We start from the raw sequence: 28,000 nt of genomic DNA, 5'->3' as shown, positions 1-28,000 counted from the left end.
TGTCGCCAAAAGTAAGCGATGACGAGTATACTCGTCGTAACACGAAATATTGTCATTTCTTCGTGACGAGTATATTCGTCAGAAACAGCTAACCTGTTAAAAGACAACAAAGGTAAAGTAAATAAATTTCGAACGAAAAAGAGGGTACACGCGCGACGACGTATGAAATACAATCTGCAAAATACATATTTAAGCTTAATGGAAATACGGATGATCGATAGAATCGTTTCGCGAAAAACGAAAAGAAGGGAAAAAGAAGAAAACAGATGAAGAGCAACGTCAATTTCGCAAAGTGTGAAACATTCAAGGTGAGAGTTCGACAGGTGGGCTGGATAAGTGGTCGCTGCAAATCCAATTTATCGAACATCGAAGACACGTGTACGAAACGGTACGAAACGTGTGAAAAGAAGAACGTTGGACAAAATAAATGATAAAAAGAAAGGTGGGAGGGAAATTGAGCGAAGTAGAACGAAAGACCTTGATTTGCTGGCTGTACTTGAAACTTGTTAATGGCTGGTAATTAACGTGGCGAATAATCGTCGACTGTTCGTGATGCGCCATTCGAACGACAAAGGGGTCTAATGAAACCAAGTTAAACTCTCTCTCGAGCGTCGATTATCTTTGATCGTTCTAACTTGACATCGAGCTTGAAGCAGCCATTAGAAAAATTGCCTCTATCTTCAATACGTTCGTTAAATACCATAAGTAGACTAGGCATTTTTATGTATTTACGCGAAATTTAAATAATCTTCTGAAATTGAGATGGTAGACGATGAGATTGTAAGAAAAGGAAGGAAAAAATAAAGAATGAACTGATTTTTTTTTTTTTTTTTTTTTAGTAAGAGATAATGTAAATTCTATGCGAGATACGATAAAAGGAGTTAAAAATTCGCGAGTAATTTATTTTAGCTTCTAACATTAGAACGACGAAGTTCAGTTTCTTTCCTCTTTTTTACTATTACTCAAAATTACATACATATGAGTTTTTAGAAAAATTACTGTACTTATTTATATAGTACCCATTTCGCGTTATCGTTATACTACTTTAATTATAGTCATCTGAGAGTATATTTAAATATACATTAAGGATTGATTATTCTAGTATAATACTAAGGTTATATGCGATAGGAAGATAGCAAAAGATTGACTGCATGAGCGAATTAATTATTTTAAAAAGACCAAAACGTAATATACGAACAAACAGATTTAATTAATCCAATAGGTTTTCTATAGTCCATTCTCTGCCCAAATCAAACCTGAGGATACTAAACATCGAAAATCCATAGCATTCGTGTGATAAAATTAATAGAAATACGTTTGTTTCTATCGAACATCTTCGCTTATTGGCACTGGAAATTGTTTGCCATTTTAACTTGTCAATGGCGATCGAAATCAACTTATCAAACAATCAGACAAACGTGTTAAGTCATATTAATCGTGACAAATCCATGGCAATTTGTTACAGAAACAGCAAAGCCTCGTATCAAAAAGTTAATCGAACTAGAATCCGATTCGATGCCCCTCGTTGGTATCTCGATCATCGTGAAGCATCGAATCGTGGCAAAAAAGGAGATTCGATGAATTAGAAGCAAAATCACTCGGACAGAAAGAAAGAATGAAAACCATCGAGCGCGACAAATTGCAAAAACCAATCGATCGGTCAAATTCACGGTTGCCCGCTGCGTTGCTTTCACTTTTATCGCGCGAAACATCGTTCTTCTCTCTTCGTAAAACTTCGTAAAATACCAACGACGACGACAACAACAACAACAAGTAAAAAGAAAAACCAGAGAGAATGTTCATTCACGTACCTGTTTGCGGAGCGGCAGTCACGTGGCCAGTCACGTAGATTATTCGATCACGGAAGACGTCGATCGTTCGAAGATCGGCACTTCTACCAGACGAGTTCGTTTTCAAGCGTTTCCTTTTATTCCGATTTTCACGAACGTTCACCGCATTTCCTTCCTGCAAAAGAAGACGAGAATGATCTTGAATATATGGAAAATCATTTTATGCGCGAGAATACCGTTTTTCGCAGTTTTTACGATTACTGAAATGTTAGAAAATGTTGGAATGTTTAACCAAGTGTGTACCTAAAACGTTTCGCAAAAGGTAAACGACGACGAGTATACTCGTCAAACACAGAGTATGCGTGGCTGTTAAAACATAGAACTAAATTGTAACGAAATGAGTATTTTATCTTTTTTCACGCATGACGAGTATACTCGTCGAAAACAGCTAACTGGTTAAGATATTGTATACGATAGGATAGTAGAGATAATTAAATATATAATGTTACTTTACGCAACATGTGTTGACGACCATTTACACAACATGTCAACATATGTTATGTAAGACATTAATTGCATAGTAATAGTATCAGTATTTTCATTACTATACACGACGTTAGTGTATATGACGTTAATATACGCAATAATTAAACAAACAATACGTACGATATATACGATAATATAACAATAACTATAAATATAATGATATACCAGTTAGTCAACGTTATAGAATAATTAATTAGAGTAAAATAAATAAATGGTAGATTTCCTCGCTGGCATTTAGATTATTTATATAACATCGTTGGCAGAACAGAATTTTCTAACTTAACATCTGCATCATGGCCGTTTTATAAAAAGAAGATTCATAAAATTTTAATTGACCAGCAAGTGTTAGCAAGTGGTATTTTCAAACACAGGCTTTCCAAGTCAGATTGAAAGCCGTTCGAAGGTTCGAAGCATGGCGAGGAAAACGTTTTTCCGATAACTCGTGCAAGATAATGGTTCAATGGCTAGCATTTAAACAACGCTCGACTAAATAACCCGAGCTAATGCGACCTTTAGAACTTTTCGCTTTTCCACCAGATAGAATAGTCGCGTGCTAGAGCAGAGATGCGACTTTCACGAACTCTTACAATGGTGCGCGCCACCATCTGACGTTAATCGCGTCATTATGCAACTGACTATACGTGGCTACGAGCGAATGACGAAGCTGTTTCACGTTGCATTTCACTACGTGGAAACCGGACACCCATCCAATCGCGCGATCTTTAGAAAAATTGATATTAAGTTTCTATATTAAGCTCTTACACCGGTGGAATGTGGCATTGGATTGCTGGGAATGTAATCAAGATTTTTGAAAGAGATAAATCATCTCAAATTACTCGCGTAATTATTTATGACAAATTCGAATTCCATAGATCGTTCTTTAATCTTTAAATCAGATATCAACGCATACGATCGTTAGATATAAATATAATTGTAGAAATGAACAAAGTATAATTTAACGAATTTCATGAGAATACAAATATTATTGAATAGAAATTATTATTCAAGAAAGATTGTCATCTTGTTATAAAAATTACCCTCGTCTGTTCCTTGCTAAAAGTCTCGATTGGAGATTTAAATAAATAATTCAGCAGGATGGCAATGAGAATATTGAACTTTATAGGGCTTTGTAATTGAAAAGAATTTATGAATTGTAAATTATTAGATTTCAGGGAAACCACTTTCTCTCTTTTAATAAGTTTCATTTATACTACTATATAAATCACTTTTGCAATTAAACAACAACATAGAAATTCTGCCGGCGATTTCTTACGTCCAACAAAATCCACGAAACGATTTTACTCTCGTACCAAGCCGATACTTGGATCCAACTACCCCAAACTTCGCTCAACCATCGAATATAAAAAAATACTATTTTTTTAGAAAAGTAAAGTTGGAAAATTTTCCAATTCGACTAGCCCCCGCAACTTAGCGTCCGGCATTCCGCTTAAAAGAAATATCATCGTTTCGAGCAAGTGTCTTACGATAAAATGTTCAGATTAGCTGAAACTTCGTATCCAACGTTCCAATTAAAAGAAATACCATCGTCTAAATAAAATATCGTGTAATAAAAAAAAAATATCGAGGGCGCGGAAGGGCGGGAAGTTGCGAAAGTATAGGGTGTAAAGAAGCATTCGGAGCACGGAGTTAAAAAAGTAGCGTAAATCAGCTCGTTTACAACGCGACCGGTCAAAAAGTTCTCGCCAGAGAGAGATTCGACGATTTACGAGGTTCGATTTACCGACGAGATACTTTTCCGGAACTCGAGACCTGCTCGTCGTGTTCCTCGTGGTCTGGCACAAGGTTTCCCAGGACCTTCGTTAACGTGCGCATCGTAACGCATCGTTTTCGAAGATTCTAGTGGAACGCAGGCACGTTAGTTGCCTGTTGTCTCTATTTTTGAAACGTCCGAGCGCATCTCGGCAACGTCTTGTCTTATCATCACGCAAATGCTGTGAAAATTACCGTCATTACGCAACCAAGCGCTCCGTTACTTTACAACAATGTTAGCACGAGAACTATCGAATCAACGAATAAGACTACTCTATAATTTCTTGCGGCAGTTATGCAGCAAGATATTTCCCTTGCCAAAAGGTTGAATTTGTCAAATACATTCGAATTACATAAGAGCGCGCGACCGCCACGTGAAAATGTTAGGCTGTAACATATGAAACGTATGAAAGTCTTAAGGATTCATAAATTTGCCGAATCTCGGTTTTAAGATGCTTGTGAAATATATTTCAAACATTGTAAAATATATACGTGTCTATAATATACGAAGATCAAAGGAGAAATACGTGTGACGAGTATATTTCTGATTTTAATGGTAATTTATGATTACAGAGGAGAATTTTAATGACATAACCGGGAGCGGAGAGAAACTGTTAGGTTGAAAGGGTGTGATCGTTAAGACAATATTTATACAATTTCATAGGAATATGGAACAATGCACGTTTAACTGGAAAATTAAATTACGAAGATGACAATGGTGCAACGTGACAAATTTTCATGCCGCTTCCCGATGAAAATGTGAAGTTTCGCTGATCATAGTCTCCGTACTTGTCTAAGTGTTACTTTTGCCCGTTCGTAAACATGAAGATATTTATAGAGAAAAAGATTTAGGAATTTGAGCTCGTTACGGCAAGAACGTGCAACGTTATTTTACGTATGTTAGGCGAAACATTTTGAAATTTCATTAGCACTGTAATGAGACACGGACTATCGTGATTATATTGGTAAAGTTCGGAACAGAACGCACGCAACAATTATTAGCTTGTTTCGAAAGTTCGTGGCATTTTCAGGAACATGATTATTATTTTATTACAAACTTCTTCTGAAACAACCAAGTACCTCCAGTTGAATGTTAACGAGGAAAACTCTAAATTAGTTCCAGATTAAACAAGGCGCCGTTAAAAGCCTCGTACATCAACGAAGATCACAGAAAAAAAATGTTAGAACTCTACCTGTCTCGTTTATCATATACAGCATACATCGCATCATACGCCATTCTTAAATGGCAAAAAACAAATTACAACCCTGCAAAATCCATTTGAGATTATTCATCGCTGAGAAAGACAGAAAGCAAAGGAAACGGAGTAGCAACATCGACTGTTTAATAAAATGGCTATTTCATAAACATACATTGTCTGTAAATTTTTCTCACGTTTCACAGCAAACTCTTCAACAAACTAATATTTTCGCAATCATAGTATACAGATACATCTACGTTTTACATAAAGACATTGTACATGATACTTGAGTTCTTTAAATTTCATTACGAATTTTCCACATTAGTATCCAACGAAAATTCACTATACATACAGCCTTTTTTTGCTTTCTGAAACAACTCTGTAGCTCTGATTACTTTGTTACAACTACAATAAGTATCTGTTACTGGATAAATCTATAAAAATACATAATCCTAGGATCTTTCTTAAATCTTGCCATAAATTGTTCAAATTAGTATGTAACGAATATTTAATGTAAGAAGAATATATATTATTTTTCTTTCTCAAACCTGCCAGTCCAATTACTGTGTTAGAACTAGATGCGCGCTATAATTGCCGGCAGCTCTTGCACCGAGAATCCGCGAGCAGCTTCTGGCCGATCTAATGTCCCTTTCATGGAAATACCTGTCTATTGCGCTGTTCTAGACATCTGATTGCAACGAACGGAAATATTCGTAAATGATGTACAAGATAAAGGAGATAAAAGCGGCCGGTATCAAGGTTGCTTCAAATTACCTTTGAAATTTGTTTTCCTTACAAATCACCGCTTCTTGAACGCTCGTTACGAACATCGTTAGTGGACATTTCGCAGATTTATGTAATCCATCGTGTTATCGGACTAATAAGAGCCCGTGAAACTGTTACGTCACGAATAACTTCTAAAGCTAACGCGCAGAAAACGATCGTGAATTAACACGAAACGATAAACAGCTAGAAGCAAACATCGATCTCGATCGAGACTAGAGGAAAAGTCATGAAACTACTGGCACAAATGGACACGCGACCGCCTATTATTTTCACTCAGACTATCGCTCAGATAAGCGTTATCACGAATATTACTTCCCGAATGATCCAACGCAAAAAATGAAAATACTCCAGGTCGGTATTTATATTGTTCCACTTAACGATCATCGTTCGTCGTAACAGAGCGCAATAACGCCAAGTGTTTACTTTTTTTCTTGTTCCTTTCATTTGAACGTTCTGCGTTGACGTAAACCGCATAGACACTGACAATGTTTATACGTTTGTGAACATTTTAATACATGAACACGTATAAATTGTCAAAGATATGTAAAATATTCCTGGAGCTATATATACGTCGAATGTTATACTTTGAATATTTTACCTATCTTTACAAATTACAGTAGCGACCGAAGGTTTCAAAATCTTTCAGAAAATAAAATTGTATTTGGCGACAGTAACGAATGAAAATATAATGTACGATATATAACCTGGAGCACACGACAGACGTCGTGGTGAAAGACGCGTAATGTATACGGTTATCAATTTTCAACATTATATTCATTATGTGCGCTTCTATATTACTTTATCAATCTTTATTACCATTAATTACTACTAAACGACGAGTATTAAATAATAAGAAAATACCAATCTCTCCTCGGACTCTTTAACTCGCGCTCGTAAAACCTCCAATTAGCATTAAATGCGCGCAATTTAATCGCGCCAATGCAACAACACGAGAAACAGGACTGACGCTTAATCATATTAGCACGACAGATAGGAAAATACCGAGAAAGAAAGCGAGTACGAACCGTGATTCGATGTAAATTCGCCTCGATTCGTAAACTTGGACGAAAGGTTGGATCCGGTTTTTCCAGGGATCACTGGAGCACGCGACTCGATGGACGACGCGTCGATGCACCTGTTCACGATGTTTCGGCGCGGTAACGAATCGATGCCCGGAACTTTGATTCGCGCGAACTATAATCGGGTGAAAGTAACGCGGCGCGAGCAAGCACGTGGCAGCAGTGTTTTCGGAAGACCCGTAGCAAGATAATGTTCACGCGACGAGAGCTCGCTGCTCACTGACGCCGCGACGCCGAGCAGGGCGCCCTTACTCCCCCCTCCCCCCAACCCACAGCTCCGATCCCCCACCCCAGCAGCCAGCTCGCGTAGAATAACTCATCGCCAACGATGGCTTCGAATTGTTCGAATAAATCGGAATCTATTGGGAATATTTTTCACCCCTCTTCCTTTTTCTGTTTTACTTCTCGGTTTTATTAGTTGCAGGAGTGGGAGGAAGTCGTAGTGTATTTTTCGTTGTTAAACGCCGCGATTTATGGTAGAAAGAAATGGATGAAAGACAGGCCCGGCTATATTGATAATTTAGATTTAGAATTGGATTTATCGGAAATGGTCGATACTTTATAATGAAAGTTATCAAATTATTGCGTCGATTATTGGACTGCGGGGAGGGAAAATTCGAAGGTTCGAAAATACATAGAATGCGCAGAAAATTGCTAACCGCAGAAGAATGCTAACGTTCATAGCAATGAAGTATTCAAAGTATCCTACCTATTATAATCCTCTATCCAGGTTTCAGCTTTTTAGTTCTATTCCATTTCTTTCATTCTACTTAGAAGGTTGCGAATTCGCATAAATATTCGTAGTCTGGTTACTATTGGACATTGGAGAAATGTTCAAATGCGGCTTACAGTTTCCATTTCTATCTTGAATGACAATTTGTCGATCAGGGTCTGAATTTTATATATAAATTGAATATTCCATACGATTTCCATTTCAGAAAATTTCTAACCCTGATCAACAAATTACCATTTAAGATATATATATATATATATATATATACACAAGTTATATCGTTATCCCCTTTGATATGCATATTTTTCATGTTACATATGAATACAAAAGCTCGTGGTTAATGAACGAGCGATGCAAAAATTAACAAAAGTGTACGTCACAAACGGTATAAATTCATTAAATTGCGAAAGAATATTTAATTCTCCAATTTCAAGGATGGTTCACCTAAAATCCATGTTTTCGATCAAAGAAAATAATTACAACCCTCGCTGAACGTGCACGAGCGTGAAATGAATTTTTTTATATGCACGAGTAGTTCAGTGAGACAGTTATCGTTAATATATTTCTTTCTAATACCACTAGTACACACATATAATATACACTGGTATTGCTGCTAATATATAAGGAAGATAAGTACAGAAAATTGATAATTTGATCGAAAGGATTTGATTCTCTTAACATAATGTTCGTCAATACGCATCTTCCTACACAGATGAAGATTTCCTCGAAATGAATTTGTATTTCTCCTGGAAAACTCTTAAACGTTTGGCTGTGCGATGTATCGAACACCCCGACAAGCTTCTCGGAATATTTTCAGAATAATTTCTTGAAAGGCTACAACGAAACCATACAAACATTCTTCGCCATGAACAATTAAAACTCTGCAAGAAATCAAGGATTTTCTTCGCCCTTTCAGATCCTTCTTGCAAGCTTCGCTGGCATATTCGTGCAAACAATATCAGCTGCATCCCCTAACTCGACAATTCTGCTCAACTCCCGAGTGAACCGAGACAATCTCCGTCGGTATATCCAGTCGCGAGTCGTTAATCAATTTAAGCTCGCAATCTCGATCGACGAAGAGGCACGGAGCTGATGATTCGGCCGCGTAATTAATACCGGAGCGGTTGTTCTAGTCGACCAGCAGCACCACCGACGATGAAATGGAAGGAATAACTCGAGCCCGGATGACGATTCTAGCCGATCGAAACGCGACTCGAACGGCGAGAGCTGGTAGTAAATGCAAACGGCTTGACCCGAACGACGAAGATCGAATCGAGACAAGACACGTAGCCTGCTCGTCGTGTCTGCCTCTCTCTCGGACAAACCTTCTTAAACGGAATGTCTACTCGAGCAGGAGCCGGTGCAAGAGTGCAAGAGCCGTACAAAGGAACGTGCAAGATCGAGCTCCCTGCACGGTTGCAAATTCAATTACCAGCTGGCCATTAAGTGCCATGCGATCGAGACGTCTTGCGCTCTTCGCGTATCTTCTCTTCTTTCTCGATTCTTCGTGTGTTGTTCCTTTGTTCTTCTGCTCGACGATTCATGATCGTTACGTGCGAGTTACACCGGGTTCGTGTCTTTTTCGACGGTTGAAATCGGACAAAGGACAGCCTTTCGAGGGGAAAGAACGCTTTTCGAAAGAGGTTTCCTATCAAAGTGATCCGACTATGTTTCCTACTGTTGATATACTCGAGTAATCAGTTCCTTGTCATTTTATCGCGGTACACGTTTCCAAGATTATTACTTAAAAATGACTCGTAAGAATTAAAAAAGAATACTCATAGAAAAGCTACGACACATGTACTTATATAGGGAAGTAGGGGGATGAAGAACTACTTGATCGTGATGTAGACTTAAACGAAGCTAATAACTGGACCGTGGATTTCTATGCATTTCTGAAACGATAATTAATAATTATGATAATTGGAAGGAAGATTGAAACGTGCGAAAATCTATAAAATATTTCATGTAGATCACTTATCACGATATATAGGCGATGAAACAAGTTTCCACTTAGATTCCATTTCTGTAATTACGTTCGTGAAAGTGTGAAATATAAACATCCGCAAACTACTAATAACGCATAATGCGCGCTTCTAAGAAACCGCGAATGAATTTATTATACGATCTGACGCATGATTATTTTTTATTACAGACGTCAACATTTTCCAATGAATGACTGAATTATGTTCTTCGAGAGAAGAATTTCATTACATCGGCTGTACCAACTCCATAAATTATGAGTCAGCATTTAGGCACCGTTTCAAGCAGTATAATAGAGATAGAAGGAAGAAAGAGTAGAAGATGCACGAACGACAGATTCTTATGCTGATCTGCCAGGCAAACAGCCCTAAGCGGCCAAATTTTTGACCGGTTCGACGAAATTTTAATGTTTGCTCAAACTAGTCTGCATACCAAGCAGTGATCAAGATTCCCTACAGATGTTCGAACGCGCACTGCGCATAAACTTTGCGAATTTTACCGCGATCTAATCTTACCAACATTATTCCGCTCCAATAAAAGTATTTCACGTTGCTTAGGATTCCAATTAACGGTAATCTCATTGGGATATTCCACTTTGAAACATTTGTAACTTACGCCGGCTCCCGAAAGTATCTCGACAATTATTGCGTGTGCCATAGAAAACATTTTGGAATTTCATTAGCGCTGTAACGAGACACGACTGTGATAATTACATCGGTCAGCTTGGAAACTAATTTGGAAATGCTATACACAAGTTACGAAATATTTATCGCAGACATATATTTAATAAAAAAATTAGTATACTACGTAGCAGAAATTAGTATGTATAATAAGCAGCATCGACAGTCATTTTAACTATATGGTAGCTGTTAAAAATGGTCCCACTGAGTACCGAGGCTTATCAACCCTTTGAATCCGGGGAATTTCGACGAAAGCAAAAATTTCCAAACAAATATTTATTAATTTGATATCATTCGGAAGCCGCCAATCAACGCTGAACCGCAGTGTCGGGACCAAGGCCGAGTTCCTCCCTGCATTTCATAGATAAATGATTAAAATAAATAATTACCCAAGAAAACCGCGAATAAACAGTGGCTGGATTCGATAAAAATATATCGGGCGTATATATGCGTCACTAAGATTCAAAGGGTTAATATTAATATTTTCAGATTTGTTGCAAATTGTACCGAAATAACCGCGATAATCGAGTCTCGTATCAGCGCTAATGAAATTTCAAAATGTTGCGTATAACACACACGACACATTCGTTACAGACGTTCGCGAGTGTTGGAGTAGTTTCGCGAGTCTGTGCGTGTATCGGAGCGCTGTATGAAATTTTCCCAACAAAAATCCCAATACGAATTCTTCTTGTCTTTCGAGAACAAAATATAAAAATCATGGCGTATCCCGAAAGAAAGGAAGAAGATAATGGGAACCGCGATTAGAAGAGAAAGTTACCAATGGATAAAAATTTTCCCAGGCAGGTTTCGTCGCGTGAATAAACACGGTGTTTATGCTCGTTAAAACATTTTCTGGGACGATCCGTTATAAAAATTGATACACTGATAACGCTGGATAAGAATAAAAAAAAGTTCAATCTCGCTAAAGCGGGAAATGTAACAGGAAGGAGAACAAGAAAAGGACAAGAAGCAAAGTATCGTTCGATAGATCTTGAAGATAAAAGTTGTAAGTAGCGCTCTTTCATTCGCAAACAATCGTTCGATTATGATTATTTGCTATTATGATACGGGTAGGAATTACCACGGAATCTTACCGCGCGTGTAAATTTCCGCGAATCGATGATAAGCATTTAGATCGAGGAACATTTCAAGAGAAATCGCTTAATTCTTCATACCTGACATCTTAAAACCGAGTCGACACGTAAATGTATGTCTGCTTTTATAATATTTGTATAATATCGATCCATATATGTATAGGGTGTGAAAGTTAAAACCGACATTTTTGTATGTAAGCTTTTTTCATTGTCCTGGCGCTCACGAACATCCCGTGCAAGTTGTACCTACACGTTTTTCCATATGATACATTGGACGAAAGTAAAAGATGACGAAATTTGAAAAAAGAAATTTTCATAGTCGTTTTATGTGAAGCAAACGTGACAAGCTTTACGACGGTATTTACATATGGAAATGGATTTTGTAAATTATTATTTCGCACACATATAGCATACACATTTAACAGGGAAATTATTTGATAGTATACAACAGAAGATATAATGAAAATTCGACCAACGATAAATACAATTGCTAGAGAAAATATTTACGCATCGCTGCATTTGTTACAGCATTTACGTGTTAATTAATTACGTTCAAGAATACTAAATTTCGTATCGTTTCATAATATTTTCATACGATTGCGCAAGACATTACAAAAACGAAATATAGAAGCTGATAAAAACCGCTTTATCAAAACACGGGGATACGTGTAAATATTTTTTGCAGCCACTGTATGTTGACCTGACGCGAAAATTACTAAAACAGCAAATTCATAAAGAATCGATAAAAACGCTCGTGTTAATGAATCAGGCTATGCAACATCATCGTTCTTATATCCCCATAGTAATTCATATTTACGCTCTAAATCGAACATAACGACCTAAATGTCAAAATTCTTCACCCGTCGACCACCAAACAAATAAATAGATAAATAAAAATATTGCCGCCTTCAATTTTTAAATTTACCCGTTCCCACCATACGGAGATCCTCCAGAGACAACCAGGAAGAATTCCCAATGAACTCCTAGAAAGGACGGAGACCATTGTCCGTTCGCTGGAGAAAAAGGAAAACGAAGAGGAAGGAATCCTTCGAGCAAACGGAATAAAATCGTGATTCCGATCTGACTGTTCGATAGCGGTATCGCGTTTCGAGCTGTAATCTCTGGTGGATGAGACAGGTGGATACACATCGCGACTGTCTTTTTTACGACGAAACGTCGTCGTCTCTCCATCCTTTTTCTTCTTTTTTTTTTTTTTTGACGACGCTACCTCTTGAAGTTTCGCGCTAGACGCGCAGGGATACGAGCAATTTAAATTTAATGCCGCCTTTTATACCCCCCTATGCCACGCGCAACCCTTCACACGCCCTCTCTTTCTTATTCCTCTCTCAACCCCATATTCGCTGATCGTCTCTCTCTTTCACGCTTTCTCATCCTCCACGTCCAACGTCGATGCGTTCTCTCCTGACGATCTTTATCCGGAGATTGCGACTTCCAAGGGAGCAACCACGACCGCTCTTTAGGTTTTTAAAAGAAGAGACTTTGCCGGTAGCCGTCGTCGATCCACCTAGATATCGCTGTGTCAACTCTGTCCGACAAACACTCGCCTTGACCCGAAATTTTCATTTTTATTCCAACCTGCCTTCCCAACGCACGTGCACCGGCATCATGGGCAAACGATATGGCATCCTACTTGAGATTTCAACACGGAAATCGTCTCTGAGAGACCTCGGGCGGATGCTGTGAAGCGTGACGATGCTCTCCGAGATTACGGTGTTTCGGTGATTTTAGGGTTTATTGGATTATTCGTCGTTTTGACGAGTTTCGGGGCGCATGTTGGTTCCAAGAATCGAGAAGATCCGAAAGAACATTTAGAAAATTCCGGGTTGTGAATATTCAATGAACAATAAATCAAGTGGCTACGCAAAGCTACGTATTAATTAATTAACTTGGAGAATGTTAAATTTCGTGTCATTTCGATTGCAAACAGTTGATGATAATTTCATAGCTGGTTAACGTAATAGAACATAAAAGCTTCTAACTCGGCAATAATCGTTGCTATTATCGACTGTGGAAACTATAATTTTTGTTTGACTTACGTTTATGTTGCTCGTAGTCTAGTTTCGTTCGACGATATTTCAGATAAGCTGTCGTGGACGACGATAATTCAAAGTTAGTTAAATAGTCCAAGGTGTTCAACATTTCAAGGAACGCGTGTCGACGAAATTGACCGAGACTAGAAGAAATGTTGCAGAACGTTTGTCACAGAGAAAGAATTCGGCCCGACGTGGCAAGTTCCGGAGGAAGAAAAATTCGTCGGGAAACGAGATTGTTTATTCAAACGTGTCCCCGTGCCGGAGAAGCCGGAACGAGGAACGAAACGCTCCTTTCTTGAAATTCGCGTTACCGTGCGCGCGATTAATAAATAACTGGCGAAAGAAGGTAACGCGTATCGTTGCCCATAGAAAAGAAAAACGATCGCGCGAGAAATGGCCGCGGGAACTGCCTCTATTCTCCCTGATTGCGAATAACTCTGTGAAACTGCCCGCCGACACGTGAAACGCGTCCAAGAAGTCGCGTTTTATAAAAATAACATGCACGTGCCAACAAACAATAACGCGCTAATCAACTTAGGATAAAAATTGACCTAAGAAAAAAACAGAAGAAAGAGGAGGATAAACGATTAAACGATATATTAACAGTTTATCATTGCTTACAAAAGGTATAAGAGGTTCTTATACGTGGAAAATATTATCGAATTATACGCTGGCCGTTTCAAAGAATCGCAAGAGATTGCGCGCGTTTCATTGAAATTCAAAATCATTTCGTTAACAATTGAATTTCACGTTTACCAATGGAAAACTTGTTGTGAAGTATTTGAAAAACGAAAAAAAAAATATGATAAAGCATCGGAGTGAACAATTGGAGAAAAAAAAACGCGGAGAGAAGCAAAGGGAATAACGAAAATCATAGAACAAACTAAAAGCATGAAAATTACGTATCGCGATTACGAGTACACGCGTAATTTCAGTAATCAACGCAAGCACCGTTTTCGTGCAAAAAATGTTACTAGGATCGTGGACGATGTAATAACGTGCAATTTACCTTTCTACGATGGCAAACACTGTTGTTACACGTACAGTGTTTAACCACTCAACGAGCCGTTTATTCCGATAAAATTTTTCTTCGTTATACCATTAGCCTGCAGCAGAAGGTCGACGTTGCTTAAAAAGATCTGTTATCTGTTTTCAATTTGATAAACCAACAGCTACTTGGTCAGTCACGAAAGAGAAAATTTTCATGCATAAGTATGTACGAGTATGTATGAGACATTTTGAAATTTTATTTTTATCGTAACGAGCTACGGCCATCACGATTAATAATAATAAAGTTTAAAGCCAATTTGAAAATCTATACGTCTAAAAGTCGTCCAGGAGGTCCATTGCAAGCATACGTTTGGTAAAAAGTCAGTGTATATGTGGTATATATGTGGAATAGAATATGAGCCACTCAGTTGATCTGAAGTTGATCAACTCCATTATTTACTTCTAAATATTATTTTTTTTTTATTTTTTACATTTTTCAAATGCATTGTTCGTTGTATAGGTACATAATTAATATTCAATTTGAAAGTTCATTTATAACGAGAAAATAACACGGATAATAGGAAAGTACAAGGAGAGCTCGAACGATTGTTTGTCACTTTTTTCTGCTTCGGATTTACAGAGTTACGCAGTGGCTGTGCCTTCTGAACGGCTTCTAAACGACTCGATTATCGCTAAAGATAGTTCGATTAAATATTAATATCGTTAATACACTGAATAATTAACTATGCAAATATCCGGATGATCCGTGCGAAGTTTATAATCACGTTAAATACCATATAACTTTCGTACGCGTTTTCAGATTGATTCGAAATTGTACGAGTACAAAAATGAAACATCTGCAAATGTTTCATAGAGGACGCGTAATATGTTTGTAAGAAGTTTCTGCAAGTGTTTGTGTACATTTGCGAGCACGGGAACAAAGATTAGATAGTTATAATCGGAGGAAAAATGGCAACGATACGAGACAGAAAAGAAAAGCTCGCGACAGTCGAGGAAAATAACAATTTTTCAGATTCTCCCCCTGCCCCCTCCTTGCTGTATGTATATATCGCGAGATTGTTCCGAAGCAGAACGAAATTCCGCGATGAATTATTCACGAGGAATATCCCGGCCACGAAAACACCGGTCAAGTATATTTTTTTTCTCTTTCCTTTGCCAGAAACGTGAAATTAAAAAACCGGACCACGAGCTAGGACGCGTCAAGAAGTTCGAAATTTTCGAGAATTCAAGCTTGTACCGCGTCTGGCCGTAACTGTAGCAACACTCGAGAGGAATATTGGAATCTGAAACAGCTTGCACGAGACATCACCGCCTTATGCATGCATATTCCATTTGCTCTCGTGCCTCTTAGCGTAAGTTTGCGCGCAATACTCGCTGCTATGATATCTTAATAATGAGTCAACAGATTTCTTCTAAATTGTGCGTTTGGAACAGGTCCCACGTTGTAAAATTGATGTCTTTCTATTGTCTGTAGTAAAGTTACTTCGATATCTGTGATAGTATCCATATTTCTATCGTCTGAACAAGCTGAAGCTTTTATATCGTCGTTCCTCGTCATTGCTATTTCTTTTCTTTTTTTTTTTTTTTAATATGACAAAACACATTTGTTTTATTCTAACATGGATAGTAAGCACATTTACGTAAATTGAAATTACCTTTGATTTTTCTGTTTCGGGTAAATAGAACAACGCGAGTCGTCTGGCAGCCATCAAAAAGGACACATGGTAGGAAATATATAACAATTTAATAGTAAAGACCGTTGCATCAGGGTTACCCTGTATTTTCTTCAAATATAATCAACATACGTGGCAAATTGCAACACTCTTTATCGATCTAATAACTGTCTAACTTAAAAATAAAAATCGACTAAAAGCTTCTCGAAATAGATATTTGTAAATAAGATCTCTTAACACTAGAACTACCACACCAGTTAAATAGACTGGTTTTACAATTTTATTTTTAAATTCTTACTTCACGTTACATCTCTTTTCTGCAATGATGTAATGATTTTTGTGGCGATAATTAAAAGAATAGTATAATGAATTTATTTCTGTTTTTTATGTATTTAAGTTCAAATTAACTTTGTATGAAGGCTACTTGTACCAATACCAGTCAAAATGACTGATACTTGTTGAAATGTAATTAACCAGATTCCTTGTTTTCTACAACTTTCCACGCGCTTTTCAAATTTTTACCGCGTATCATTCAATATGATGATATCGGTTATCAGGAAAATTCCGGATCGATGGCTGGATCGCTAACATTAAAAATACCACAGCAGTCAAAATGACTGGTTCTACAATTTTATAAATGTGTCAACCCTCGTTTAGGTCGATCATAGTCGCAGATGGATTAACAATACCAAAAATGCACTACACACAATGGAATTCCCTCAGTAAGAAAATAATAAATCGATAAATATAAAGATATTCTATTATTATGTATTTTTTAAAGACCAGTCATTTTGACTGGTTGTGGTAGAAACAGCTTCGTGTTAACTATCGATAGTTGTAGTGTTAAAATTCAATCTTGCATTTTCATTTTCTCTGTCTTTCCAGCCATTCAATTTTCGGCGAACTGTTTATTGTAGAATTTTAAAAAACTCCCAATAACTATTAATTTCTATCTTAATCAAATAACATAGAAAGCATAAGAAATGATTCACAGATGGAGAAAACTATTTGAGAAAGCCAAGTACCCTAAAACCTCGGAATATCAAACAGGAAGAAACGATCTTTCCAAATGAATATTTACAATTGCATTATTTTACAGCGTATTTAGAAATTGCCGAATTTTTACGCTACCAGGAAACAACAGCGTGGAAAGTTTGGCTGCGGGGCCCGTATTTAAAGAATCATGGTCCAGCGTTTCGAATTCGTGCACACTCATTTTACGTCGATAAGAAACACGACCGACCATCCGTTTCCATGGTCGTGTCGTGGTCCGTGAAGATAATGCTCGGATACGTCAATAAGTTAGAAAGTGTTCGGTAACGAGTGCTCGTTAAAAATCACGGGAAGCGACGAAGAGGAAGCGCCGCGATGAAACGTGAAGCGTGTCGCGCGTTTCATAGAAATTTCTGTATATCTGTTGTAACTGTGTTTCCGATCGCTTTTCTACTCGATACATGGGAATCGTTATATCAACCGGACGCTTAGTTGATACGCTACTCGAATACAAAATCACTGGCTTGGTACTCTTTTTTTCTCTCTAAAAGCCGCGGCACTTTCTAAATGACTTCCGATCGGCCGCTGTTAATATCGAAAATAGCGACCGCGAATCGCGACGAAAGTGGAAAATAAACGTATCAGCTGTCCATCATCGTCCACTAAATCCCAACATTTTATCGGAGAATCTATTCCTACCTTTTTTCATGCTGCCTGTTTCTCCGTGAAACTAAACGTTTTAACGATACAATGAAACGAAGAATTTGGAATTCGTCTAGAAAATAATTTTACCCCCCACCCCTCGATTCGAAACTAAAAAGAACCAGAAACCTTGTTCGTGCCACCTTCGTGTTTCGTCGTTTAATTAAAAATATTTACACCTTGCTTCGTAACAGTCTGTAGAATATAACTTTACTGGAGATATAAAACGACCAACTTCAAGTATTTCGATGTATCTTGAAAAATGGAAGAATGCCAGGTAGGACATTGTAACTAACAAGGGAGGATCGCGAAAGGTCCGGCTCCGGCTTGCATGAAGCTTCGCAGACTTGAAGAACAGCCAAACATACGTATATACGTACTTTTCTCAACGAAACCTCTACCTAGATCTTCTTCGTCCAAATCCTTGTCCAATGTTAAGGTTGTTGTGAAGATTTCAAAGGAGACTCGGGTAAAAATTTGCACGAAGATTTCAACGAAGATGAACTACGCATTTACTATTTTTCCCTATTCTACGAGTCTACGAAATGTTGAAAATGACAACGTGAGTTTGCACTCGCCATTCATATGCAGATGTGCTAGTTACAATAAATAGTAACTAGAAGATAGCTCTAGATACAATCGATAGATTTAATCGATAGGTTAAAGAGGTTCTTTTGTTTTTATCCCTAGCCCATGCAAGAAAGTGCGATAAATTTTTCGGCTCAGAACGGTGTGATAGATTTATCCAAAGAATAAAATAATAGCTATTGTGATACTATCTCTAAATACAGAAATAACGACAGGTTATGGGCCCAGGTTCAATAATTAGTTATTATTTTATTGAAAATATTATTAATAGTAATAATATTGAGGAGCGCAGAAGATAACCTAAAAAACAAAAAAAAAGTGCGTGATCGATGATTCAGTGTTGAATATCATAAAAGCGCTTTATCGAATATATAATAATTGCTTACGTGATAGTACAGTTATCAAAAGAATATAAAAATGTCAAGCGGGGCGAGTTTAAGTATTGAAAAGCTAAATAAAGAAAATTACGATACATGGAAATTACAAATGGAGGCAATACTCATTAAAGATGACTTGTGGGAATATGCGAATGCCTCTTTATGGAATAAAAAGGATGGTAAAACCAGAGCCGATATCATTCTCACCATGAGTTCGAGCGAGCTATGTCAGGTGAAGTATTGCAAACCTTCACATGAATTATCGAATAAATTAAAGGAGGTTTACGAATCCAAAGGACCTACAAGAAAGTGCAATAGAGGTTTTTCGGCTCAGAACGGTGTGATAGATTTATCCAAAGAATAAAATAATAGCTATTGTGATCCTACCTCTAAATACAGAAATAACAACATGAAATTTGATCCAAATCTGGACCAAAGTTGGCGACTTTTTCTCGTAAGCAGGACAGAATTTTATTTCCTTATCCTCGAGATTTCTCACGTTTCTGATATCACATAGAAAATGTACATACTTTTTAACTTTTTGTACGAAGTAAATATCGATAATTGCGTTACTAGTAATTCCATTATAAACTAAATCCTATGAACGAAGAAGCGTTACGAAATAGACGGAAGACGACATAAGAGAATGTAAATCGTGAATCTTCACGAATACGTAATAGTCGTACGGGGCATAACACCGAATGGCCGATAACTCTACGATTCAGCGGCGAAGAAAATGTCGTTCGTTGACATATAAACGCGATTGCACAAGAATTCGCTTCAGCAACGCGAACTTCTGGTGTCAGGCTTAGGGAAAAATGAAGCCTAACGGTATGCACGGCGTCACGCCGAGAATCAATGTAAATTTAATGTTGATATCTTTGGCGAACTTACACGAGGCGAGGAAAGTCTGGATAAAATCCAAACCTGGTATATAAGGATCGTTGCACCCATAGTAGAATGTGAAAATTTCCATGTTGCACAATATCGAGTAATATTACGGTTTAATAAAACCATGAAGCGAATTTTCCAATATATTTAAATTATCTCGTAGAGATTTTGTTAGAAGGGATAAGATAATTTTTTTTTAGAAGATTTCTTTGGTTTGGATAAATTTCGCGGTTCGTGGAAATATTAATGGGGTATCTTTTTTTTTTATATATTTAACAAAAAGAAGATAAATACTCTTATCTATTTTTTGTGTAGAAAAGAAATAGATCTGAAAAAAAAAGGATTATTATCTATTCATGAGGCAGCTGCAACGTGTTTGGCTATTATCGAAGATTTAGGCAACACTTGTCGGAAATACCAAAATGGAACCGATAAAATCGATGATCAACCGTGTCAGCGGCCCAGCGATTTATATATCGCTGCCCGAGCGATAATAAAACGTATGTTTGTGTTAACAGCTCTTACTAACTTCCAGGGAATAAAATAAACGTTAAATAAAGTTTCGAAATATATAATGAAAACAAAATCGTGTACTCGATGTACTGCAGCTTTTATTCTTTAAAATATCACTCTTTTGATATATAAATACTATTTTATTAAAATTAAAAGTGGAAGAGATTCGTTCAAAAATAAAAAAAAAAGAAAAATATATAATACATATATTCTTCTATATATTCTATCCGTGAAAATTATGTCAGGAAATTACGTTATCGAGCAAAAACAGTTGCCGTGCTTTCAACTTCGAGAACAACTTTAACAGATGGCATCCTCGCCGTAAGAACAGCCACGATACGTAAAATCTAGCAGCATGAACAATCAATGACTAAAAGTAAATGACTTTTTGACAATAGGAGCGGAAAACTGATATCGGAGTGACTGTATTATCGCGACATTCGATACTATTACTATTTACGTAATATTTTATAACGTAATCAAGGCAAGATCAAAGATTTATTATGCATCGAAAAAATTGTCTTTACCATTTTTAATTATTATGAACTTCCTTGAACAAAAATGTACACTTCGAACGCGGCGTTAATTAAAACATCATACAAGAACGAGAAACGTCAAATGGCCTTAAATCTAACATGACGATTATTGATATAATTATTTCTGACATCAATTGCCTTTATCGTTAATGACAAAATAACCATACGACATTTTCGTTGTGGAGCGAGATTAATGTAGATTGTTAAAGAAGTGTGTATATATTTAATGTGATTCTTACGAAAGAATTAGGGAAAAGTTTTAAAGAACCAGATAGGATGGGATCGGAACAGAGCTCTCAAGGTGGTACGCACAACGCTAGCGCTAACAGGACAAGAAATATACCATTGAGACGTGGAAAAAGTGTACCAAATCGTGAAAGAGTGCCAGAAGACACACCACCGAGATGTACCAGTCCTGGTGCAAGCATTTGTTCGGATTCTGATCTACCATATATATCTTACACTGTGAATAGACCTATTGGAGACTCACCAAAGATGACAAATAAACAGTCACAGCTATATAGAGGCAAAAGTTTTGGTGGGCAAGATATATCTAGACGTAAAAATAGTTTAAGTTCCAGTAGCTACAGGTAACATATTATCTTAAAAATTTATTTTTCAGTAATATATTTTATTTGAATAATAAATTTGTAATTTCTAATTACAGAAAAACTACCTCTGATAAAATACATAACATAGTAGTAGTGAAACCAGCTATGCAAGATCCAACAGCTGACAAAGATCCCGATCTGGTTAAATTACAAAGTATTCCCATGTTCCTACCTATCATGCGGGGCACTCTCAATTTGCCCCCAGGTGTCAGAGATCCAGAGGTGCTGGAAAGACTCAATCCCATTGGTTTGTTTAACCTGTGTGCTAGGTATCAACACCATCTTAATACTAATGCTCAAATGATCGCAGCTGAACAATCTACTCTATGTATCAACATCGAACCAGAAGTGACAAAGATACTTAATTTAGCAACAGAAAGGCAAAAGAAGTTTGCCAAATTTGCTGAACAACTGAACAAAGTACATGAGCTTAGTAAACAATTAACCAAATGTCATTCTCTTCTAAATCAAACTCTGGAGAGCCTTGAAACTTTGAACAATCTTTTACCAGTAGAGGATAGATTAGAACCATTCGTATGGACTACTGGATAAAATCAATGTTAAAGAGTATACTGAATGGTAGCTTAAGAAAATTTATAAGTACACTGCACTGGTGCTAAAAGATGATCTGAATTGATTCAATGCAAGAACTGTTAGAAATTTGTTCTGTTTCTTTTATTAATAACAATGAATCTTTATTACTAGTCCCTATGGAAAAATTTCTAGTACCTATATAAATGTGTTGCACAGAAATCTTGACTATGAGAATATATATATATATATATATACATATATACATCTATTTTTATGTTAACCCTAATAATTGTATAATTGTATAAAAAGAATGTGATGTTTAAGTTCAAAAATACATATATTATGAAAGAATTGTACATTTTATTAAAATAAAAATAAACAAATTCGCGATTACAACAAACTGATTCATAGCATCCTAGTCATACATCGATATAAAGAACTTATACATTGAAACACAACATTTCATAATTTTTAATCATTTACATACCCTAGTTGTTAACATCAGCCGACCGTTGTGCTTTTAACATTCTGTATGCTGCTATGATATCACTTTGCTGTTTTTCTAACTGTCTCCTTTCTCCAACTGGTAGATTCTTGCGTTTTCCTGACCTATCTATGGCTATCGTTTTCTTAGTCCTCATTTTTGTCTTCTCACTCTTTTTAAGTATTGAATGAAGAAGCAGTTTTTTTTTTCCAGGCTGTAACAAAAAATAAGCGAATGTTATTAGCATTATATAATTAAAAAGAACGTTATATTAAAAACTTTACCTTAAAGATACTTATACTGTCAGCATGTTTTGGCCTGACTTTTAATTGAGGTGGTTCATGAGCAACTTCTCCAAATTTAACGTGATCTTTAAAAGTATCAAATTCATCTACTTTCTCTTCCATTTGTTTTTGTTTCCTGGATTTCAATTTTTCTCTCCTCTTCTCTGACTTACTCATTTTAGGTTCATCAGTATCTTTCCTTTTCTTCTTTTTTTTAATATTTTTATGCTTTGTCCTCAACATCTCAATTTCATCTGCCTCAGTTTTTTCACATTTCGAAAGCCCTTCTATCTCTCCTGTATCTGGATTTCGATTGACTTGAACACTATATTTCCTTTCAAAGGCAGTTTCATTAATAAAGGCGTAAGTATCCCTGTTAACTCTGTGCAAAAATCTATCCTCACTTTCGCCAGGTCTCTGTTGAAATACAGGAACAACTTTATCTGGTCTAGCCTTTGGATGTAAAGGCTTAGAGCACAACCTATCACCGACAGATATGAGGGCATTTTTCTTCTTTTTCTTTTTCTTGACTTTGGTTATCTTCCCTGACTTCACTGCCTCTTTCAATTTCACTACTCTTTCTAAAGTTTTCGGTATAGCTTGTTCGTCTGCATTTTTTGGCGGTGCATTTATCTTTGTTTCTAACCTATAATAGGCAGTTCACTAAACTATGTAAATAATTCGAGAATAAAGCATATTTAACACACAACTCACTCTGCCAGTCGTTTTGCCTGTTGCTTAAGAGGATCTTTTACGCCTCTGTGCTTTTTTCCTGGGATTTTCCTACCCATATTTCTTCGATAAACGAGACACAAATTTCACGTGGTCGCTACAATAGCATCGCGTCGTCTGCTTGAACGCGCGACTTTATGTTTGATTTAAAATGTTGATCACAAAAATATGTATTTGATGTTCAATTATAGAATGTAACTCAAAACAAAAGAAATTGTAGATAAAGATAAAATAACATTGTTGCAGTTATATTAAATGTGATTAATTTAAGTTTTGATTATTTTAATACTAACGAATCAACGAGAATATTTTAATATGTTAATTTAGTGAAAAATTGAACAACGAATTATTAAATTGAAGAAAGATTATTGGAAGATTATAGGAGAAAAGTTATTACATAATTATGATAGAAACAGCGAATATATTTCACGACGTGATGTATTAAATAATAACGGATGTTGTATGTATGTATATACGAGTCGAAACACGGTTCGACCGTAATTATTATTCAGATGTTGCATCGTCGTATCGAATGAATATTATTACGATGATTCTCGAAAAGTGAATGCGAATAAGTTACTTTGAATATTAAGTATATAAAATTATAGTTTAAAATAAAATGTACGATCTACCCCTATCATCTGGTTCGTCACAATTTAAATAACAATTTATATAATATTTATTAACAATATTTATTAACAATTTATATAATATTTTGTAACACGAACGAGGTACAGAATTCTTTATTTAGCCGATGCGTTTCGTTACCAAGTCGGTAATGTTAAAAGTTATATTAAAATCGTAAGAGGGCTCTTAAACGTACGATACGAAAAATTCATTAAGTTCAAATCTATGTTATCTGTTGCCTATGGTTGCAGTGGTCATCGAGGTTAGGAGATAATGTCCAACGTTTTACTAAACATTTCGATCAACCATTTACAAATTTATTTAATAATTTATCGCATTAAAACATTTTATTGTACATCGTTAATGCTAACCACACAACTAACATCGATCCTATCATTAAATACTTATTACGTATTCCTTTTTTTCCACAACTAGTTATATCTACAAGGTAGAATCTTAACAGGAATGAACCTAGCTCGACCTTTTCGATCAATTGCCAGAAACCAAAAATGTAATTGTCAACAAATATATTCCATATTCAAAAAATATATCAATGGAACACCATCAGTGTTATCATCTGAAGAAAAAGAAAAGAACGAAGATAATAGTGTCTCGCCGATAGACGACTTGACAGAACCCACAAATTGTTGTATGTCCGGATGCGCAAATTGCGTATGGATTCAATACGCAGAAAAATTAAGCGCGGTACTTGAAAAAAGCGAAGTGGACGTGCAAAAATTAATCATCGATAAAGTACAAGATCCTAACATGAAAGCGTTTCTCTCCATGGAACTCAGATTTAGAAATATCACTAAAGACTAAGAATACTGTATAAAATACTGTATATATCTATGTACATATAAAATGATGAAATTTTAGACAATAAATCCTTATGTTAATTTAATCGGCTATTCATTAATTTCGTCTTGCAATTTTGAATCTCTTCCAATTACTATATAATCGAAATAGGCGACAACGAAGATAAATGTACATATATATATGTAAGTGTTACACACCTATGTATTATTCCTGGAAATTTTCGTTGTTTCAAAGTTACTTATGTGTTCCTTCTATCTATAGATTAACAATTTGTCACAATTGCAAACCACTTCGTTAATGTTTCGTAACAACTCGCGCTTTTTTCGCAAGAAGCTTTATTCCAACTATGAAACCGTGAATTCGAACTGCTTCAAATTCTAGAAGTCATTGCAGCGCCATCTGTGAATGTTTATTGCATTTCCCCAGATGGCGGCACGTGAACGAAAGCGGCTTGATGAATATTTATCTTTATAATTGCAACAAAAATAACGAACATCTCGAGTCGTGGATCTGTGCTCGAGGACTCGTGCCTTCTATTGCTATTTATCCAACTCGTTCCGTTTACGAGATTCCAGGACGTGTAACCAGTTTCCCGATTAAAAAATAAAAGAAACTCATACAACCTTAGACTTATACAAGACGTACAACCGTTCGAAATCATAGATTAAAATGCAAGATATAATAACGTTTACGAATTTAACAGGTAGGAGGAAGGAAATAATAGGAGCGGCGATACAACGTCGGTAATAAATTCTGTCTGTTAAAAAGGGAACAGAACACGGTTACACGGACGATAACTTTGTATTTTCGTTTGAATTAAATTCCAATCGGCACCTAAGACGCTTCGACTGGGTACGCGGTGTTGGCAATGTGGCAAGACTTTCACGTTCTTTAACGGGATTAATTAAAATAAGTGCAGATTTATCGGCAACGCAGTTCGCTACCGCTTGTACCGATAATTTAGTATTACGGGTATTTTTGCGCGCCGCTTACATTACGTGCACGCTTATTTACATTGCATACATATGTATGTATAAAGCCACTTGTGCCGCTTACGCCAGTCAGGAGAATGTAGTGTGACACGTACTGACGTGTTGGCGAACAAGAAGGCGTATATAGCGCTTCTTTTTCTATTTTTGCCGCCAATCGCATGGAAATTAGCGAAGAACTTTGACAAACGCACCATTCGATTTCTCCTATAATTAACTTAGCCGGATTATCGCAATCTGAAAATTTCCAATCTATTTCCAGAGATTTCTCTTTATCATAGAAATGAACGAAACTGAGGAAACTGTTCATAGAGCGGAAACGATATGGGTCATTGCTAGCGTGAACGAGTAATTATGTAAACGAGCGGGGAAAATAACTGGTGGTGAGAAACTATATACAATCGAGCCTGTGAATGATTTCTTTGCGAAATATGCGTTATATTTCCATGATATTATTTAAAAATTTCCCGCCGATACTCTTTCCTTCTACAGCTGTTTACCAAGAAAACGTAGCGGATCAACAAAGCCCGTAGCTCTGAGAGCGCACGTGTTAACTAGAGGCGTATAGGAGCGCGCAAAGTTGCTTGTTGTAACAAGCAAAACGGTTTCACAGCCACCGATTTTCCCCGGTCATCAAACAAAGGCCAATCTCAGAGTTGCGCGTATAGAAGCCATTTTCCAGAATTCCCACTACCGACCCTCACCGCCACTTCCCATTTCCTATTCATCCGTATTAAAAATGCCGTGCATAAAGCTATAAAAATATCCTCTTACAACAATCCAATTGTTCTTGCCAGCAATACCCACGCACCGACTACCAGGATCGCCTCTTATACGTAGGAACCTACAATCTGAAGCTGTCGTGAACCTCGAAACTCGTATACATCGTGGACCTAAATTCCTCATAAAAGTCGAAGATATACTGCTAGAATTAAGCCTTTGACGCGGTTCTCCATGGCAATTTTTTTATTTCATTTGTATCGCCGTTGATGATGCTTCGTTGTGTATATTTTTAACGTTCGCGGCGTAAGAGAGGTTCAGAGGCGTTTCTGTGAAACGAAATAAAACGTAGAATAACAAAATTACGCTCGAGGCTTCATGCATTAGGTGATTACATTTGAAAAGTATATTAAGTATACTTTGTTAAGTATACGCATGTATTTTTTTGCTGATTGTAGACCGATAAGAGGTGGACGATTGGTCGAAGGTTACTCTAAATATAAAAACGTAGAGTACAATTTTTTCACTTGTGGCCTCGTCTTAAAGAAAACAGCGGTATACACCGTTTGAAAATTTGATTTTCTCGGAAACGAAGCCTCCGACGAAAAAATTGTACTACACGTTTCCGACTTATTTTTGGATATAGAACAACCTCCTTGTCAATTATACTCCGTCTATTTGGGAATTAGGTGGATTCGTATATACTCGGCAAATTTTCAACCTCGAGAGTGAAATTTTCTCGATTTTCGTCGTATCTTGAGTGGCAGAGTGTATCTATTGCACGACGAAATAGAATTCAATCTCACATCGTTGTACGTAACGACGAATACACCGAGGAAACTTGGAAAAGCGAACCTACACGCAATACGAATAATATAAAAATTGCAATAAAAATTCAGGTCGAAAACGTTGGCTAGAGCGGCTTCGTATAATCTTATCTGTAGCTCTGCCCACATGTCAAGTTCTTCTACTAGCAGTACATTCGCACACGGCTCTATTTCCATGCGGCACGCGTATCAGTGTGACGTATTTTCTCACATACACACGCATAAACACATCTAAATATATACATTCACCGTTTGATAGGCGCGCTCGCGCCTACCTTTCCACACGTCCACGTGACACATTGAACAATGCTCGTAAAGTAGCGTACACGTTCGACCACACCGTCTTAAAACACATTCTACTTGGCTAGTGTGGGT

The 28,000-nt window shown here is 36.7% G+C and overlaps 3 protein-coding genes across 4 annotated transcripts; 2 read left to right on the top strand and 1 right to left on the bottom strand.

Annotated features, from left to right (window-relative positions):
- Positions 1-1,811: 1,811 nt before the first annotated feature.
- On the bottom strand, positions 1,812-28,000 carry LOC126923747 (coiled-coil domain-containing protein 137). Of its 2 annotated transcripts, XM_050737508.1 has the most exons (5): positions 25,287-28,000; positions 23,626-23,776; positions 22,912-23,557; positions 22,631-22,841; positions 1,812-1,965 (listed from the first exon to the last, which is right to left on the bottom strand). In XM_050737508.1, exons 2-4 carry the CDS (start codon positions 23,700-23,702, stop codon positions 22,632-22,634), a joined length of 933 nt encoding a protein of 310 aa, XP_050593465.1. In that variant the 5' UTR covers positions 23,703-23,776; positions 25,287-28,000; the 3' UTR covers positions 1,812-1,965; position 22,631. The 2 variants fall into 2 exon arrangements, with proteins under 2 accessions (XP_050593465.1, XP_050593466.1); XM_050737509.1 differs by lacking the exons at positions 1,812-1,965; positions 25,287-28,000 and having other exon boundaries at positions 22,462-22,841; positions 23,626-24,319.
- On the top strand, positions 20,693-22,494 carry LOC126923748 (BLOC-1-related complex subunit 5). The gene is made up of 2 exons (XM_050737510.1): positions 20,693-21,588; positions 21,666-22,494. Exons 1-2 carry the CDS (start codon positions 21,275-21,277, stop codon positions 22,159-22,161), a joined length of 810 nt encoding a protein of 269 aa, XP_050593467.1. The 5' UTR covers positions 20,693-21,274; the 3' UTR covers positions 22,162-22,494.
- Positions 24,358-25,174, top strand: LOC126923750 (uncharacterized). The gene is made up of 2 exons (XM_050737513.1): positions 24,358-24,532; positions 24,706-25,174. Exons 1-2 carry the CDS (start codon positions 24,512-24,514, stop codon positions 25,090-25,092), a joined length of 408 nt encoding a protein of 135 aa, XP_050593470.1. The 5' UTR covers positions 24,358-24,511; the 3' UTR covers positions 25,093-25,174.

The sequence above is a fragment of the Bombus affinis genome, chromosome 13 (genome assembly GCF_024516045.1).
Source record: "Bombus affinis isolate iyBomAffi1 chromosome 13, iyBomAffi1.2, whole genome shotgun sequence".
Lineage (NCBI taxonomy): Eukaryota > Metazoa > Arthropoda > Insecta > Hymenoptera > Apidae > Bombus > Bombus affinis.
Note: the sequence above shows the minus strand (reverse complement) of the source record. Positions and strands in the feature narration are given on the sequence as shown.

Excerpts from the sequence above, each read along its gene's own strand:
- LOC126923750 (XM_050737513.1), top strand. The coding sequence starts at position 24,512 with ATGGTTGCAGTGGTCATCGAG. Across the intron at positions 24,533-24,705 it reads TGGTTGCAGTGGTCATCGAG|TTATATCTACAAGGTAGAAT; the intron begins GTTAGGAGATAA and ends TTCCACAACTAG.
- LOC126923748 (XM_050737510.1), top strand. The coding sequence starts at position 21,275 with ATGGGATCGGAACAGAGCTCTCAAGGTGGTACGCACAACGCTAGCGCT. Across the intron at positions 21,589-21,665 it reads TTAAGTTCCAGTAGCTACAG|AAAAACTACCTCTGATAAAA; the intron begins GTAACATATTAT and ends TTCTAATTACAG.
- LOC126923747 (XM_050737508.1), bottom strand. The coding sequence starts at position 23,702 with ATGGGTAGGAAAATCCCAGGAAAAAAGCACAGAGGCGTAAAAGATCCT. Across the intron at positions 23,558-23,625 it reads CAGGCAAAACGACTGGCAGA|GTTAGAAACAAAGATAAATG; the intron begins GTGAGTTGTGTG and ends TGCCTATTATAG. Across the intron at positions 22,842-22,911 it reads ACAGTATAAGTATCTTTAAG|CCTGGAAAAAAAAAACTGCT; the intron begins GTAAAGTTTTTA and ends TTTTTGTTACAG.